General features: G+C 48.1%; 1 protein-coding gene across 2 annotated transcripts in view; it reads left to right on the top strand.

The window, feature by feature from the left end:
* The window catches only part of ints6 (integrator complex subunit 6), a 60,973-nt gene that overhangs the window by 32,082 nt on the left and 10,546 nt on the right, over positions 1 to 18,345 (top strand). The window contains exons 10-15 of one of the 2 annotated variants that reach the window (XM_079518749.1): positions 9,975 to 10,069; positions 10,659 to 10,769; positions 11,380 to 11,601; positions 14,471 to 14,597; positions 15,575 to 15,717; positions 17,267 to 17,468. In XM_079518749.1, coding sequence (XP_079374875.1) covers positions 9,975 to 10,069; positions 10,659 to 10,769; positions 11,380 to 11,601; positions 14,471 to 14,597; positions 15,575 to 15,717; positions 17,267 to 17,468 — 900 coding nt within the window. The remainder of the gene's footprint in view (positions 1 to 9,974; positions 10,070 to 10,658; positions 10,770 to 11,379; positions 11,602 to 14,470; positions 14,598 to 15,574; positions 15,718 to 17,266; positions 17,469 to 18,345) is intronic. The other variant, XM_079518750.1, reaches the window with a different exon arrangement.

Raw genomic sequence — 18,345 nt, forward strand, 5'->3', positions numbered from 1 at the left:
GTAAACACCCACTGACTAGTCTTACTCGCGCAGCATGCATATGGAAGAGTTCGTTAGGGTATTTCTCAAGAGGACTTTCTAGTCTAATTCACTGATCTTCAACCGGGATTAGGACAACCAGCCGCCGCACATCACGATGGAGGATGACGGATGGCCATGCCACCACGTCTTTCACCACCTGCGACCAACTGATGGGCAGACTTGGACATGTCCGCACCTTTACGTCCCTGACGACACCCTGGTTATCTGGATTCACCTCCACGACACGACCCATCCGGAATCGACCTCGTAGAGCATTCTGGTCCGCGACCCACACCAGGTCGCCGACGGCCACGTTCCGTGCTGGAACGTGCCATTTCTCTCGGATGAAGAGATGAGGGCCCGCCAGCTGGCTCCACCGCTTCCAGAACTTGTCCACCTCGCGCTGGACCGCCCGAAGACGACTGTACGGGTAGCTAGGGAAGTCAAAGCCCAGGATGTCTCCCCTGGGCCCTGCCCGCCCCAACAGCAGAGAGTTGGGAGTGATGATGTCCACGGAATCCTCGTCGACCTGAGTTCTGGCTCCGATGGGTCTTTCGTTGGCCAGGTTAGCAGCAAGGTAGAGTAGAGTCTGGAACTCCAACGCCGACAGATCATCGGTGTCGCCGACGCTGCTCAACGCCCTTTTCAGAACATGGACGGCAGCTTCGGCCGCTCCGTTCCGATGCGGTGAGTCCGCTGGGCTAAACTCCCATGCCCAGTCGGTCCCTGCAACTGCTGCTCTTTGCTGGATCTGCTCCTTGTCAATGTCCCCTAGGAACTTGTATAGATCCTCCAGTGCTGGCCTCGCGCCAACAAAGTTCGTACCCTGATCAGACCACAACTTTTTTGGATGGCCTCTCAGAGCAGTGAATCGCTGGTAGGTCTGCAGAAAGCCTTCTGTAGACAAGTCCTCAACTAGGTCTGCATGGACAGCCCGTGAGGCCATGCAACTGAAGACCACGCCCCAGACTTTTCTCTTAATGCGTCGCTTCACAGTGCCCCTGACAGTGTAAGGACCGAACAAATCCAGCGTTGTGTACTCGAACGGAGCTGCTGGACTTGTGCGCACTGTAGGAAGATTAGCCATCACTTGACTGGATAGCTTAGCCCCCCGTTTGCGACAAAACAGGCAAGAGTCGATCACCTTACGTGCGACCCTTGGCCCCTGAACCACCCAGGCTTTCTTCCTGACTCGCAGGAGTGTCCCAGCCACGCCCTCGTGGTTTGCACGATGGGCCTCCTCACACAGCAGTGTGCTGAGTCGTGCCTCGTAAGGAATGATGGGCACGCCCTGGCTTTCTTGGTCAACGGTCTGAACCCGGCCTCGGCATAGCAAGAGACCTGTCTTGTCGTTCTTACTAACTACAAGACGGTTTAGTGTCGTTGTCGGGAAAGAAATTCCCTCTTGGGCGGCAAGGCACAGCTCCTTAAATGCTGTGTCCCGCTCTCCGACAGAGAGCACCGCCCCCCACTGTACACGACTGCCGGACTTGAATAAGCCTCCGTGGCCGTGCAACACTCTGCGGACGTAGCCAACTGCCCCGCAGAGTTTTGACAGTGTGCTGCATCTAGCCAAGTCCATTTGGTTCACAAGGCCTGACCCCCACAGCTGTTTAGTTTCGTCATTAGATGCTGCCACAGAACCCCCATCACTGACTGGTGAAGGACCCCTGCTGACCGCTGGAGACCCCCCATTGCCTGGTGAAGATCTGCCACTGACTGGTGAGGACCCGCCACTGTCTGGCAGTGGCGCGGACCCCTGGTTCTTAGTTTGGGATCTAGTAACAGCAGCAGAGAATGCTTTCATTTTGAACACTTTTCTCTGCAATGTACTCACGATTTCCCGCGAGGAAGCAGCCACCTCAGCAGCTGACTTCATAGGCCATTGGTCGACTGGTCTGGCTAGGAACTCTGGTCCCTTTTGCCACAGGGAATCACTGTCTAATTGCTCAGGAGAACCCCCCCTCGTGACTAGATCAGCTACATTTTCCACCCCGGGAACCCACCACCAGTCAGTCACAGGCCCCGCCTTCTGGATTTCCCCAACCCTATTGGCGAAGAACGTTTGGAACCCATAACTGTCCCTTTGAATGGCACCCAGCACTGTCTGGCTGTCGACAAAGTGATACCACTTCTCGATTGTCAGCCTGCTATGCTTCAGCACGTACCCTTTCAGTCGTGCGGCAAAGACAGCACCGCAGATTTCAGCTTTCACTGCATCACCCTTTTGGTCTAGAGGAGCCAACTTGGCCTTTGACTCCACCAGACGAGTCTCCACCCCGCTAGCAGTTTCCCACCGCAGGTAGAGCACCGCTCCGTAGGACTCTGAGCTCCCGTCGGAGAAGGTGATGCCCCAGGGTTTCCCCACCCATCCGGGCGGAGTGATACACCTGGGGAACGTGATCGCACTCAGCTTTGCGTATTCCTCAAAAAGTTCAACCGCTCTCACGCGGAGATCGCTAGACAACGGTTGATCCCAAGTGTCTTTGGTCAATGACCCCGCCTCTTGGAACGCCCTCCTGACTAGAATAACGCCCTTCTGTTTCAGAGGCGTCACAAGGCCAATGGGATCATACAGCCCCGCTACTTGACTCAGCAACATACGCCGAGTCAGAGGATCTGGCGTTTTCTCCGCCACCTCCTCCAGAGCAAGGTTTTCTTCGCTCCGCACCTTCTTTTTTCTGGCGGAAAAGTTTATGGCAACCATGATGAAGAGGCTGTCCTCCTTCACATGGTAACCAACCCCCAGAGCCTTATTGTCCTCCTCTCTCATCTGATTCGGAAACAACATAGTCTCTGGTTTCATTTCTCCATCTCCTTCCCTCCCACTTTGGCCTGACCGTACCCAGGGCTTTAGGTGAAACCCCCCGGTAGCCAGAATGGTTTTAACCCCCGCCAGTACCTCCTCCAGCCTCTGGGGGCAGTTGTGAGATAGAAAAATGTCATCTACGTAAGCGTTCTCCACGATTACGTCCCTCTCGTCAACCATGTGGGTGAACTGAGGTAGATACGCTGTCTCGCGCATCGCTATTTGAGCTATGCTACCCGCTGGACGGTCTCCCATATTGACCCGTACAACTGCATAGTCTTCAATCTTGCTGTCAACTGAGTCTCTCCATAGGAACCGGTGCAAATGTACCTCCCGCTCTTCTAGCCAAACGGAGTGGTACATTTTGCTTACGTCGCCAATGGCGGCGTATTCCCCCTCCCTGAAACGCAGCAACACTGCTCGGATCGGGTTCAAAACATCGGGCCCCTTCAGCAGGATACTGTTCAAACTCACGCCCCGGAATTCTTGACTACTGTCCCAGACTATCCTAACTGGCGTGGAAACTGAGTGTGGGTTTGGTGCCATAAGATGGTTGATCCACCAAACAGCCCCGTTCCACATGTCCATGGCAGCTTTAGACAGCTTGACAGCAGCACCTCTTTTGAGCATTTCATGCACCTGGCTAGCATAGGCCTGGTACCACACGGGATCTCGCCTGAGACGTTTCTCAGACTTTAAGAACGTGGCCTCAACCGCCGCCCTATTATTTGGTAAAGTGGACGGGTCCTCTTTCCAAGGATAGCTCGCGTCCCAATGCGACTCATCGCTGTGATGGTCGCTTGTCTTAAAAGTCAGGCCCCTCTTGACAATCTCCATTTCTCTCTCGTCAGCGAGAGACATCTCTTTGCCACCAGGGGCGCATTTTCCACAACGACAACCCCCACACAGGGGATCGCATGCCGCGCCAATACTGTCCCAACGCCACCAAGACAGTGCCGCGCTGGTGTCGGTATGGCATGTAGCAGCCTTAATTTCAACGGCTCCACCTCTCATTGAAAGAGCAAAATGGGTTGACGCCCACTGTCCTGTGATCATTTCACTGGCGTCGAATAGAGACGGATGACATCCGCTAACCGTCTTACCCAAAATCCCCGACCACAGTACCAAATCTCCACATCTAGCCAACCGCTGTGGGGCTAAACGACCCTCACGCGCACTGATAAGTATTTCCACTTCCAGTGGACGTCTCAACTCCTCCGGATCGGTGCCCGGGAAAAGATCTGCAATGCGCCTAGGATTAACTGGACAATTGATCTTTGCAATCTCATTCAGACCATAACAAGTCATGTCATGGTCCAGTGGAGAAGAGCCCTTTTCCCCCATTGTCTTCAACTTAATGGAGTATTTTTTCGTCTTGAATGTCTTTCTCATCCCCCCAACGCCCTGCACGCTCAGAGTGACAGGTCTTCCTTTCAGCCCGAGCCTGTCTGCAGCTTTGTGGGTGATATAATTCGTATCAGAGGCGAGGTCAATCAAAGCCCCCACCCAATCACCGCTTTTCGTGGTTACTTCCAGCGTCATCATCAGAGCAGGCATCTCTCCGCCCTCAGTGCAGCCTGTCGCGGCTGTATTGTTCGTGTAAGCTTTGCGCACTATAGCTAGTTGCTTTGGCGTCAACTCGGCCTCAGCAAGCTTAAGTTCAATTTCATGTGTAGGCCCACGTGAGTCCCTCCCCACGCTACTAGCCCCCCCTCTCGCGCTGTCACTATTATTATTACTGGTGCTACTATCCCCATTACGTGGACGCGCCTTGGGGCACAACTTGAAATTATGAGGAGGCGACGAGCCGTCCCTTTTGCACTCACTTAACCTACACAGGAAATTGTCATTGCGCACTCTGCATTGGCCGTCATGTAGATATAAACACTTAAAGCATGCTTTATGTTTTTTCGCATACGCACGCCGGCCTTCAACGTTGGCTTTCATGAACATTTTACAACGGAACAATGCCCCTGAGTGATCGCTCTCTCCGCAGATTACGCACGAACCCCGCGCCTCCTCGCCGCTAAACGTAGCCCTTGTCGAAGCACGCTTCTCGCGCGCCCCGTTCCCCGGCTTATCATTCTGTCGGTCATTATTACGGCTACGTGGGCTCGGATCACTTCGTTTGGTCCCTATGCCTTTTGCATTTAATTGTTCTTGTTCAACGAGCACTTTTGTATGCTCGCGTAAGAAGGCAATGAAATGCGGGAACCTGTTTTGGCTATCAATATTATTATTTGGATTACAACGCATCACAAGCCACCGTTCTTGCATTTCTGGCGGCAATTTAGCCTCTAAATTGTGAATGACGAGCTGATTCTGAATGACGTCGCCAGCATTCAGATCCGCTAGATCCAGCACCGATTGCTCTATTAATCTAACAAGATGTAATGTCTCCTTTGGCTGGCCACTGCTTACAGCGGGCACACTTTCCAACTTCATTATAATCTCCTTGACAATCTGTCCTACGTTTCCGTAGTGGAGTTCTAATTTCTGGTAGACCTCATCTGAAGTCTGGCAATAATCAAGCCTTAATTCATCATTTATCCTTTTATCAATGGAATCAATCAGTAGCTGGTAACGCATGTCATCACCCCATCCAGGATTGTCAAAGAGTGCATAAATCCTATGCCACTGTTTCTTCCATCTGAAGTATTGCATGCGTTCCCCACTGAATTGGGGTAATTTCATAGGCTGAGCAGCCAGTTTGCTACCGGCTGACTTCTTTCCTCCATTGTCAACGGCGAGAGGTACACTTTCTTGTTTAATTTCCTCTTTCATTTCTATTACTATTTCGCCTTTGTGCTTTAAATCCTGGAGATTGGCACTCTTAAGTGCTTTCAAAGCATATATCTCAGCTAATACCTTGGCCAAATTCTCGTCAGAAATGCAACCTTCCCAAGAGTTTAGTAACGTCTGCATGTCTGTTAATGATCGCTCGATTACACTCTCTAGCCCGTAAATAAGACTTAGGTTAATATCCTGTTCTTCGTAACGGGCAGGACGCGCTCTGTCTGCTGCCTCTGCCGCCCACTTGAGGGCGCGCCGCACAGACTCTTCTATGAACCGCTTCCATAAGTTTTCCTGCAAGTCTGTCCGAGCCAAAAGATAGGATATCTTTGCGGCATTGAGTCTCGTACTAACGGTAGCTATGTCCATAGCGTTTTCATCAGCCTCTTCCAGTGCACTTTTATAATCCGTGCTACAGGTTAGAAGCTCATCAAAACCTATATCCATGTCTTTCAGTAAAGCCTTAAGTTCACTTTCGGACTTATGGGCCGCCGTACTTTTGGCTCTGGTCGTTAACCTTGTTAACGCGCCTTGGCTCGCCGAGCGCGCTTTCTTCAACGCATCTAAGGCTGCCATGGTTACACGAGGCTACTCGCTCGCCCCCCCCACCAACCTTGTCTCTCTTTTTAGATGGCCGGTCGGCGTTCCTCTCTGGCGGCCAGTCGTGCTGTGAAACATACACAATGCGTAGCCCCAATTCCTATGCTATTAGCGTTAGCATTGGCTAGGCTAGCCCCAACAACATCCAACTGGAGTTACCCTCCTTTAGCTTAGCATTAGCGTCAGTCAGCCAGTTAGCCACCGTTAGCCTAATGCTAGTTGGTTGCTAGGCACAATGCAATGTCAATGGGTAGGTGGCTAGCTCCTTGCTTGTTTACAATTTAGCTTGGTCTGGTATACCCCCCAAAGTCAATGCACAGTTCCTTTCTGCAACACACAATTTCAGCGATATTCCCCCCAATGCACAAGCACTCATGTGGGCACTGAAACTCTTTATTTAGGTCGGCAAAACCGGATGCTTCCTAGCACCCAGGGCACAACCTCCTTAGCAGCAGGATCACGCTACTAGCATCCTTGTCACCTCAATACGGCACGGATGATTCCCGCAGATATCAGCTACCTCCTGCAGCCTACGGGTTTCGGTCGCTGGTCCTTGGACACGGCGATCGATGACGGGTCAGCGATGCTCCGCCGCAAACGCTGGATGGCCGTCCCTTCGTTGTCTTGCTTCCCAGCTAGCGTCACGCTAACAGCAGACAACCACCATTGCTCACGTAGTAGCTAAGCTAACAGCTAAGCTAACACGGGCCAATGGCTTTCATTAGCATTGCGGATCACACAATGCTCGTATCACTTTGAATAGCTACGGTGAATTAAGTACCGTTGCTTCAGTAACACGTCGGTGGGTTACACCGCAATGAATTATTACTCACCGGTGATTACACACGGTTAATTATTACTATGGTGAATTACACCACATTTAATTATTACTCTGGTGAATTACAGAGCATTTAATTATTACTGTACGGATATAACTAAACTTTGCTGTTTCATAGCTTTGCTTAATTACTGATTCAGACCCTCCGCAAAGGGGTTATAACAAACAGGTCTGGTAACTGTGATTTAACACACACCAAGGTAACATTTATATTACTCAAACACACATAGCCTCGACGTTGCAATAATGCCCGTAAACAATCACTTGATTTTGGCCATTTTATTACTATTATCTCATAACACACTCACACACGTACAAACATACTTCTACTACACTTGTGTACAGTATAAAGCCTTATTTGCCTTGTCTGGCCCGTGTTAGATCTAATACAATAGCATGATGATCATTACAACAAAGGAATCTGAGTTTAGGTAATAACTGCGAACACAAGGGAAACACAAGATACATACTATTAATTCACAGATATAGCGACTGCATAGATGCATCATTTATGACTGAATTTAGAGCATTTAACGAACATATAACACATTAAAAGGACTTACTTAAACGCGTCATCCCGTTTGCTACATTGTTTCTGTAGGAATGAACGAACACATCGTGCCCCCTGGTATAGCTCGCCCCTTCCTCTGTCACCCGACACTTCCTATCCCCATACCATGTCCTGTCCTAGTATGAACTCGCATTCCTGGTATATAGTATTAGTAACACATTGGTAACACATTTACCCCCCAATTAGCTGTATTAATATCTACATCCCTGAGATATACTGCAATTGGTTGATAAGAGGATCTCTGTTCTTATATAACACAGAGTATTTACTGTATAGGCAGTGAACTTCATAATAGCACCAACACTCTATACATAAATGACACAACATGAAGTTACAAATATAAGCTGGGCCGGCACTTAATAATATAATGATCCCACTCACGGAATAAACTCGACATTAGGTGAAAAGAGACTTATCTACTACAAGGTCACAACGTGCTGCGTTGCAACATCTGAGCTTGTAGAACGCCTATTAAAAAAAAAGTGGTTCTAATTTGTATTTTGAACTTCAGATTTTGTCTTATGTTTTTAAGCTGTAGACATCTGATCTTCTAGTTGTCAGTGATGACTGCTTGATAAGGTTTTTCCCCCCAAAATTAGACACATTCTTTTTTTCATCCCATCAAAAAATATTGCCTTTTTTCACCTTCGAAATATTGCGCGAATTAGAGCCTATCTGTCGCTGGACGATGCAAAAAAACGCTGATCCCACGCCGTTGTTTTCTCTCGACTTGATTACTGCAATCGACTTTTAATGCACTTTTTTCTGGCCTGCCAAAGACTCACAAATTACAACTTGTTCAAAAATGCGGCAGCCAGATATTTTAACTAAATCTAAGACGAGAGAACGTAATTACTCCAGTTTTAGCTTCACTTACATTGGCTCCCGGTTGTTTTTAGGATTGATTTTTTAAAATTCTTTGACTTGTTTATAAAGCTCTCAATGGTCTCGCACCTTCCTACCACAGACGGGTGCCCATGGATTTCCTGTAGGCGGAGCCAACATGGCTGCTACACAGTGAATGGGAATAGTGACTGATGTTCGTCTGCTCACGTTTACTCTTTTACCTGCTTTTTTACTAACACTAACTTCACAAAGATGCCCAGAACATCAGGACTTCTTACCTGTGTAGTTTATGGCTGCTCCAACAGTAGTGGCAAATTATTACTGTTAATACATTTAAATAAATTAAAATAAAGCAGAAAGACTGGGTAAGACCGACATTGTGTATCTTTCAGGACCTTTCACTGCTTCGTCCGAGACACACTACTTTAATGCGCAACGAAATTCAGGCGGACGCTCCTCGTATTTGACATTCCGTTTTTCTCTCCAAAGTTGAATGTTGCCACTACTGTTGGAGTGTTGGTAAAAAGCAGGTAAAAGAGTAGTGAGCAGACTAGTCAGTAACTTTCCCATTCTCTGTAGTAGTAGGAATGACTTATTTTCACACTGCAGCTGTGTTGGCGCCATCTACAGGACATTACTTGGCTGGCAATGGCTGCAACCACTGGGACCTCTCTGTGTATTTGTCTATCTATGCCAGGGGTTCTCAACGTTTTTGGCCGGGGACCCCCGGAAATGCTTTGGCAATGTCTCGGGACCCCCGCCCCGCCCCCTCCCGACCCCCAATATAAATTGACTGCTACAATAACCTTAAACCCTTTTGGGCGGGAACCCCTTTTGGTGTTTTAAGCATTGTTATAATTTAGCTATTGAAAAATAGCAGATCTACAAGCTCATAGCGCGCCACCGAGTGGCGCGCTATGAGCTTGTAGGTCTGCTATTTTTGAAAAAGCGTGAAAATAAAAAAAATATATATTTTTTTGAAAATAATTTGGGGACCCCCTAAAATAATTTGGCGACCCCCCGAGGGGTCGCGACCCACGGGTTGAGAACCCCTGATCTATGCCTGCCTAGATAGATATGTCCTAAACCGCGCCCTCAGGCCTTACAGGCCTACACTGCTCAATGTGCTTACAAAAAATGGCAACTAAAAAACACGGTGAAGCAGCTTTCTGCTTCACCGTGTTTCTACAGGCCGACGGCATGGAACCAACTCCCACTGTACCTTTGACAGGCAGCCTCTGTAGACATCTTTAGAGCACAGCTCAAGACCTATTTCTACACTTATTGATTTTAGTTGAGCTTTTAAAATCCTTGTTGTACTTGGATGGTTATTCATGTCCTCACTGACTGTATTGCCTTATTCACTGCTATTATTTTAATGTTTGTTTTATGCCTTTTGCTTTTCTTTTTTTCTGTGTTGCTCTGTAAAGCACTTTGAGCTGCACATTCGGTATGTATGCTATACAAATAAAGTTTTATTATTATTATTTTCCCAGATGACTTGATCAAAGTGCACAAGTTCAAGCCTACCATCAAATGGCGGCAGTCCTTTGAGAACTACCTGAAGACCATGCCTCCATATTACTTTGGGGTGAGTAGAGTTGGCAGCAAAAAATGTCTGTTATCTGTTGACCGCGCAAACCTTTTAAGGTTTTGCTCAATACTGTCATTCATTTATAAGAATATACTGTATTTTTTTGCATTGGGATTACATTACCTTTGCATCACAACTTTTTTTTTTCTGTGATAAAGGCCCCAAATCCTGTGTTTTTTTTATACTTTATATTTGTATTTTATGTGAACACCACGGTGTGGTCATACAGATACAAAGGACAACACTTAGGACAACATAAAGACAAGTAAAACCAGAAACATGACAAAAATAGACAAAAAAAAGGACATACAGTAGCAGAAATATGTCACAGGTTACCTATCAATATACACACAAAAGGAAAACAAAAACACTGTAGGCATTATGCATGGGCCAAAAGCCGAAACCCTTATTTCAATTAATTGTCTTTATCTAATGATACATTTTTTGGTTAGGTTTTTGCAGGCCAAATGCCTTGCCTAAAGGAAAACAAAAAAAGGAAAAAACTAAAAATCCTGTGTGAATTGATGGGTTTGGAGGAGAATTTCAGTGCATTTACTAATTGAGTGTGTGTTCTTCTTCTTGGTAGTCTCTGAGGAAGGCTCTGAGGATCATGGGCGCCCCCAACCTGCTGGCGGACAACATGGAGTACGGCCTGAGTTACAGTGTCGTCTCTTACCTCAAGAAGCTCATGCAACAGGTGGGTGGACGGTGAAATACACCCTTAACAGCTGTGTAACACTGATGTTTTACGGTGACGTACACATGACATCTCACAAAGTTAACACAAAAACCATTGGCGTTGATCGATGGTGGTGCACGTCCAAAATACATATCATTTTGGGGGGTCCCTGGCACAAAATATTTTGAGGACTACTGATTCAATTTAGAAGGCATTTGTAGAATCGGCCTCGGGGGGCTTAACCCATTTAGATTCTACAAATCAGACGGTTTTCTGAAAAACCTGTTTCTATGTCAGTGGTTCTCATTGACATTTTCATGTCAAGGACCCCCAAAATGATCTGTATTTGGCCGCCGACCCCCATCTGAAAATATGTTGTTCCAGGCACACCCCCAGAAGCAAAGATTTGAGTTAAAAACGTTCGCTGTGAACGCATATATTCAAAGATTTGTGCCGCATTTTCACGATTCTTCAAATAATAGCAGACCTACAAGCTCGAGCTTGTATATCTGCTATTTTTCAATAGCTAAAAGTATAACATAATGCTTAAAAAACACCAAAAGAGGTTCCAGTCCAGAATGGCTTTAAAGCGGTTATCAAACGAGTCATGTTCCACTTCTTCCAACAGACGAAGATCGAGTACGACCGACTGATAGCGTCCATCGGCAAGAAGCCGCTCCCGGATCCAGGCATCAAGGTGCGATGGCGGGGAGGCGGCGGCATCTCGCTGGCCCAGCGCAAGGACTTCACCCAGCTGCTGCAGACCATCACGGGGGAGGCTCCGGCAACACAGCTCGCAGAACTCAACCCCAAGGAGTTCCAGGGTTTTCACCTGGCTCTGCTCAACAAGGTAACCAAACCGTCTGCTACGTCATGCTTTTCGGATAACTTTCTAGTTGTCCTCAACCCAGTGTTCCACTAGCCTGGGCAGCATTCCATTTCGGGTTTATGATCCGGTCGGGAGCGGATGATATCGCTACCGTCATGTTGTAGTATTGTTTTGTCAACAATCTTCCGGAACTTCCTTTTCCCTCAAACACATTTTTCTCAATAAAAGCTACAGGCTACGAGAGCTTTTATTGTTATTCTTCCAGTTTGAGGAAAAAGGAAGTTCTGTTTGATGGTTCCTGCCTGATGACTACAAAACAATACTACAACATGACGTAACGATATCATCCGCTCCCGACCGGATTATACGGCACTTTTGGAACAGAGACCAGGCTTTCCTCCGAGGTGGAAAGCCTGGTGAGGCGAGGCTAGTGTTCCACACAGACCTCTAGGGGGGGCAGCGGACTGACCTCATGCTTGCTTCTATGCATGAGGAGTCCAAGCTGCTTCTTTTCAGCTGACAGGGGGGAGTTTTCCCGGGCGGATGTAGCGCGTGGAAGGAACACGTTATTCCGACCAGTTCCTTTCCCCTCCATCAGGTGCCCCGGCTGGCCAGGGGGAGGTAGTTTAGAGACCAGGATTACTGCATGTTTTTTTGTGAGGGTACCTACTCTAGGGGACACGGGGAGAACGTGAGGGTACCTACCCTAGGGGACACGGGGCGAAAATGTGAGGGTACCTACCCTAGGGGACACAGGGAGAACATGTGAGAGTACCTACCCTAGGGGACACGGGGAGAACATGTGAGAGTACCTACCCTAGGGGACACGGGGAGAACATGTGAGGGTACCTACCCTAGGGGACACAGGGAGAACATGTGAGGGTACCTACCCTAGGGGGACACGGGGGGAGAACATGAGAGTACCTACCCTAGGGGACACAGGGAGAACATGTGAGGGTACCTACCCTAGGGGACACGGGGAGAACATGTGAGGGTACCTAGGGGACACGGGGAGAACATGTGAGGGTACCTACCCTAGGGGACACAGGGAGAACATGTGAGGGTACCTACCCTAGGGGACACGGGGAGAACATGTGAGGGTACCTACCCTAGGGGACATGGGGAGAACATGTGAGGGTACCTACCCTAGGGGACACGGGGAGAACATGTGAGGGTACCTACCCTAGGGGACACGGGGAGAACATGTGAGGGTACCTACCCTAGGGGACATAGGGAGACCATGTGAGGGTATACCTACCCTAGGGGACACGGGGAGAACATGTGAGGGTACCTACCCTAGGGGACACGGGGAGAACATGTGAGGGTACCTACCCTAGGGGACATGGGGAGAACATGTGAGGGTATACCTACCCTAGGGGACACAGGGAGAACATGTGAGGGTACCTACCCTAGGGGACACGGTGAGAACATGTGAGGGTACCTACCCTAGGGGACACAGGGAGAACATGTGAGGGTACCTACCCTAGGGGGACACAGGGAGAACATGTGAGGGTACCTACCCTAGGGGGACACAGGGAGAACATGTGAGGGTACCTACCCTAGGGGACACAGGGAGAACATGTGAGGCTACCTACCCTAGGGGACACAGGGAGAACATGTGATGGTACCTACCCTAGGGGACACGGGGAGAACATGTGAGGGTACCTACCCTAGGGGACACGAGGAGAACATGTGAGGGTACCTACCCTAGGGGACACGAGGAGAACATGTGAGGGTACCTACCCTAGGGGACATGGGGAGAACATGTGAGGGTATACCTACCCTAGGGGACACGGGGAGAACATGTGAGGGTATACCTACCCTAGGGGACACGGGGAGAACATGTGAGGGTACCTACCCTAGGGGAGAACATGCAAACTCCACACAGAAAGGCCCTTTCGCCAACCCCCGCCTCGGGAAGAGAGTCTTTTCTGCTGCACCAGACCAGCCCATGTTTCCCCCCCCCAGACGTCCAGGGATTTGAATCATAGACCTTCCCCGGGCCGACGCAAAAACCCACTTTTTCAAAACCTCGAAGCTATACACTGCCACCTCGATAATGAGACAGCTTAACCACTTCATTATGTAGCACATTGGGAAAAGTGCCTGGAGATATAGTAAAACAAATGGTTTTGCACTTTCAGACAGCTGTTAAGGGTAAGAAAAAACGGTATATTCTATCTTCATCCTGCAGTTTTACAGTTCTATATACTTTAGTTCAGTGGTTTTTCATTCAACCACCAAGCCCCCCCCAGGCCTCCCCTCTCTCCAACGTTGAAGTGCTCGGCCCTACTGGCCGGAGCTGGGACTGCAGGCGGTACCCGTGGATTTATGACGAGGAAACCCCGTGCAGCTGGGGTTTATAACATTGAGCACTTCCGCCGCATTTTGGACACCAAATTTTGGTTGTCCAAATCGGAAAAAAAATTGGAAGTAGTAGACCGTTCTTCAGGGTGCTTCAAAACTGAGCCACTGAGCAACTTCCATCGAAATGAATAGCAGGTGTCCGCTCTCTATCCTTTATCCCATTCTGGGCGGGAACCCCCTTTTGGTGTTTCAAGCATTATGTTCTGCTTTAGCTATTGAAAAATAGCAGATCTACAAGCTCATAACGCGGCAACCGAGTGCCACGCTACGAGCTTGTGGGTCTGCTATTTTTTTTTAAATTGTGAAAACGTGGTGCAAATCTTTGAATATATATTCTTTGAGAGCGAACGTTTTTAACTGAAATCTTTGCTTCTGGGGGGGCCAATTACATATAATTTTTGAGGTCCTTGACATGAAATATTGAGTACCACTGACACAGAAACATGGGTTTTTTCAGAAAACTGTCAGGATTTAGAAGACATGGGTTCTATAACTCTGTGTTGTTGTGTGTCCCCCACCACAGAGTCTGAAGCCGCAGAGCTTCAGGAACCCCTACGACATCCCCCGCAGCCACCTGCTGGACCAGCTCAGCCGCATGAGGAGGAACCTGCTCAACACCAGCGTCTGTACCCTCCGAGGACAGGACCCAGGTGCGTGTGCGTGTGTGCGTGTGCGTGTGCGTGTGCGTGCGTGCGTGCGTGCGTGCGTGCGTGCGTGCGTGCGTGCGTGCGTGCGTGCGTGCGTGCGTGCGTGCGTGCGTGCGTGCGTGCGTGCGTGCGTGCGTGTGTGTGTGTGTGTGTGTGTGCGCGCACAGTAGTAGTTTGTGCCCGTGTTGTTTTTTTGCAGCAATTTTCTGTTTTAGTCATAGACAGTCTCTTGAATAGTTTTCATTTAGTTTCAGTCACATTTTAGTCACCCGGAATGTCTTTGTGTTATAATTCTAAATGTCATAAGATTTTAGTCGACTAAATCTACAGTTGATTTAGTCGACTGATTTTTATTTTGGCGGGCCTTGATGCCGTCGTAATGACTGATTTTACACTTGCTGAAAATAGCCGATCTACAAGTTCACAACGCGTCGCAGCTTGTAGATCTGAGCTTGTAGATCGGCTATTTTCAGCATGCAACCAAGTGTAAAATGACTTATACTGGATCTCTCGTCCACTAGTCCCTTCCTGACATTTTAGTTACGAAATTGTCAATATATTTACTCTCGGCTTTAGTCATCATAGCTTAGTTTTCATTTAGTTTCCACTTAGTTTAGAGGTAGTAGACGAACATTTTTCGTCTTAGTTTCAGTCGACAAAAACAACCCTGGTTTGCACACCAGTGGCGTGCACAGATAGACACTAGGGGGTGCTAGAGCACCCCCTGCCCTTTTGGCAATGTGCCCTTTTGAAAAAAAAGCTATGAGCTTGTAGATCTGCTATTTTTCAATAGCTAAAGCATAACATAATGCTAACACCAAAAGGGGTTCCCGCCCAAAATGGATTAAGGCAACCGGCCGGTTCCACGCGCTGCACAAGGTGCCCTTTTTTAACTTGAGCACCTGCCCCTCTAAATGTCTGTGCACGCCACTGCCTGGTTTGCACACTGTTAAATGGTGTGGTTGCGGTGTGCGTTCCAGATCAGCTCCACAGCGTGCCAATAGCGCAGATGGGGAACTATCAGGATTTCCTCAAAGCCGCTCCCCAGCCCCTCCGAGACGCGGACCCCGAGCAGCCCAAACGCCTGCACACGTTTGGAAACCCCTTCAAACTGGACAAAAAGGTGCGTGCGTGTGTGTGTGTGTGTGTGTGTGTGTGTTTGTGTCACTGGGTCAGATTTGAAATGAAATATTGAGTGTTAAGGGATTGATGATAGTACTTAATTGCGTTGTTGCACTGAAAAAAGATGATCTACAAGCCAACAATCTGTCCTAGTGTAATGTGTTGTGAACTTGTATTTGCAACTTTAGGTTTAATGTTTAATATTAATACAAATACATATATATTTATCAAATATAAATGACTGCGTTATGCCTTCTTAACCCCCTTATTGGCCTTGACGTTATTGACGTAATTAATCGAAAAATCCCCCACTATTGTTGACGTAATTGACGTAATGCAATTTTTTTTTAAAGGAATTAAACATTTTTGGCCTTCAAATATGTCTTCTAGAGCTGGCAGAATTAGCTATTAGGGGTGGCAATGAGGGGGTTCATTCTTATATATGTGCTGTAAATATATTATTGTACCAGTATTGTATAAAACTACACCTGTAGAGGCAAGTGTAGTTGGTGAGATTAACCAGTTGTGCTTTCATCCAGCAGGACTAATAGGCCTATCTCACAGCCCCCTTTCCACGTCCACTTCCGGTAGATAGTGGTGTCATTTAACATTAGGCATTTACACTTTTTTTCTCTGGAGAATCTAAGTACATTTCCTAATGTTAAAATGTCAAAGACCGATAATAATATGACGAAAACACAATGGTATAACAACTTAAATAAGTAGAATAAACCTTACCTTTACAAAACGGTAGTTTGTGGCTTGTGAAAATACCTCTTTTAACATGGAAGCCTATGGACCGCACAATAAATAACACCACTATCTCCAAAAGGGGGCGGGGAAATGCTGTGAAATAGGCCTATAGAGCGTCGCAGTCCCGCCCCCTACCATGGACCAGGAACTGAAACCCAATGCATTTTTCCCATAGACATTTCTTAAAGTATTTATTTAAAGACGGTTACGCCGCGGACAAAGCCAACTCGAGTCGTGACAACTCATGACAACACAAACAATATTTTGGACCAAACAAATAATTACAAAGAAGAAAAACAACAAAAAAAGTGTTGTAACCTGCCGTTTTTTTCTTCTTTCTAATTATTTGTTCGGCCCAATAAATTGTGTTTGTTGTCATGATTTGTCACGACTCGAGTTGGCTTTGTCCGCGGCGTAAACGTCTTTAAATAAATACTTTCTGAAATGTCTATGAGGAAAATGAACGGAGAATCATTTCCTGGTCCAGGGCAAGGATAGTCTAAGAAGGATAAGACGCGAAGACCGTACGGGCGACGCCATGTTGCTTTGGAAGGAAAGAAACATGCGCAGTTGAGACCAAGGAAGCTGAACGCGGAAGTGTTGGCTGCATATAGCCCATTGCGCATGTTTCTTTCCTTCCAAAGCAACATGGCGTCGCCCGTACGGTCTTCGCGTCTCATCCTTCTTAGACTATCCTTGGTCCAGGGTAGGAGGCGGGACTGCGACGCTCTATTGTTGTGTAACGATCAGCTTGTACTCATTGTGTTGTGTGGCGTTTTTGCCGCTGTCTCTCACAGGGCATGATGATCGACGAGGCGGATGAGTTTGTCACCGGCCCCCAGAACAAGGGCAACAAGAGACCCATGATGGAAAACAACAACATGCCCGGCGGCGGCCCCAAGAGACGTCGGTGCATGTCCCCTCTGCTGCGCCTGGGCAGGGCCTACACCCCTCCGGTCAGCCCGCCTGCCAGCCCTCGACCTACAGCCGGTGAGATCGGTACTGAACATTTTCACTTCTTCCACTTCTTCTGTGTGGAGTTTGCATGTTCTCCCCCCCGTGTCCCCTAGGGTAGGTATCCTCACATGTTCTCCCCGTGTCCCCTAGGGTAGGTATCCTCACATGTTCTCCCCGTGTCCCCTAGGGTAGGTATCCTCACATGTTCTCCCCGTGTCCCCTAGGGTAGGTATCCTCACATGTTCTCCCCGTGTCCCCTAGGGTAGGTAGGTATCCTCACATGTTCTCCCCGTGTCCCCTAGGGTAGGTAGGTATCCTCACATGTTCTCCCCGTGTCCCCCTAGGGTAGGTATACCCTCACAAAAAAACATGCAGTAATCCTGGTCTCTAAACTGCCTTCCCCCTGGCCAACCGGGGGCGCCTGATGGAGGGGAAAAGGAACTGGTTGGAATAACGTGTTCCTTCCACGCGCGGCTACGTCCAACCAGGGAAACGAATGGAACCAAATGGTCCATTTGATTCCACTTGTACGCTCTGAGTTAAATTAGAAATGCCGTTAAATGGGGGTCCGTAGACTAATGCATGTCAAACTGGGGGATCCTTGAAATTAAACGGGTTGAGAATCACTGCTAGAGCCGTAAAGATCTTCTCTTATGGGGGGGGGGGGGGGGGGGGGGGGTCCCTGGCATATCTTTTGAAATGGGGGTCCGCGGGCTGATAAGTGTCAATGCGGGGGTCCTTGACATGAAAATGTTTGGGAACCAGTGCCATACGGGATTAATAAGGTCTTCAAAAGCCAAGATTTAACCTCACTTTTATCATGAGTCACATGTATACAATGTTTGTTCAACCTCTGTGGCTTCCCTGCATATCGGACGATAATGTTTATATAATCAAAAATAACATCAACTGTCCCTTT

This window comes from Electrona antarctica (assembly GCF_951216825.1).
Source record: "Electrona antarctica genome assembly, chromosome: 13".
In the NCBI taxonomy this organism is placed as follows: domain Eukaryota; kingdom Metazoa; phylum Chordata; class Actinopteri; order Myctophiformes; family Myctophidae; genus Electrona; species Electrona antarctica.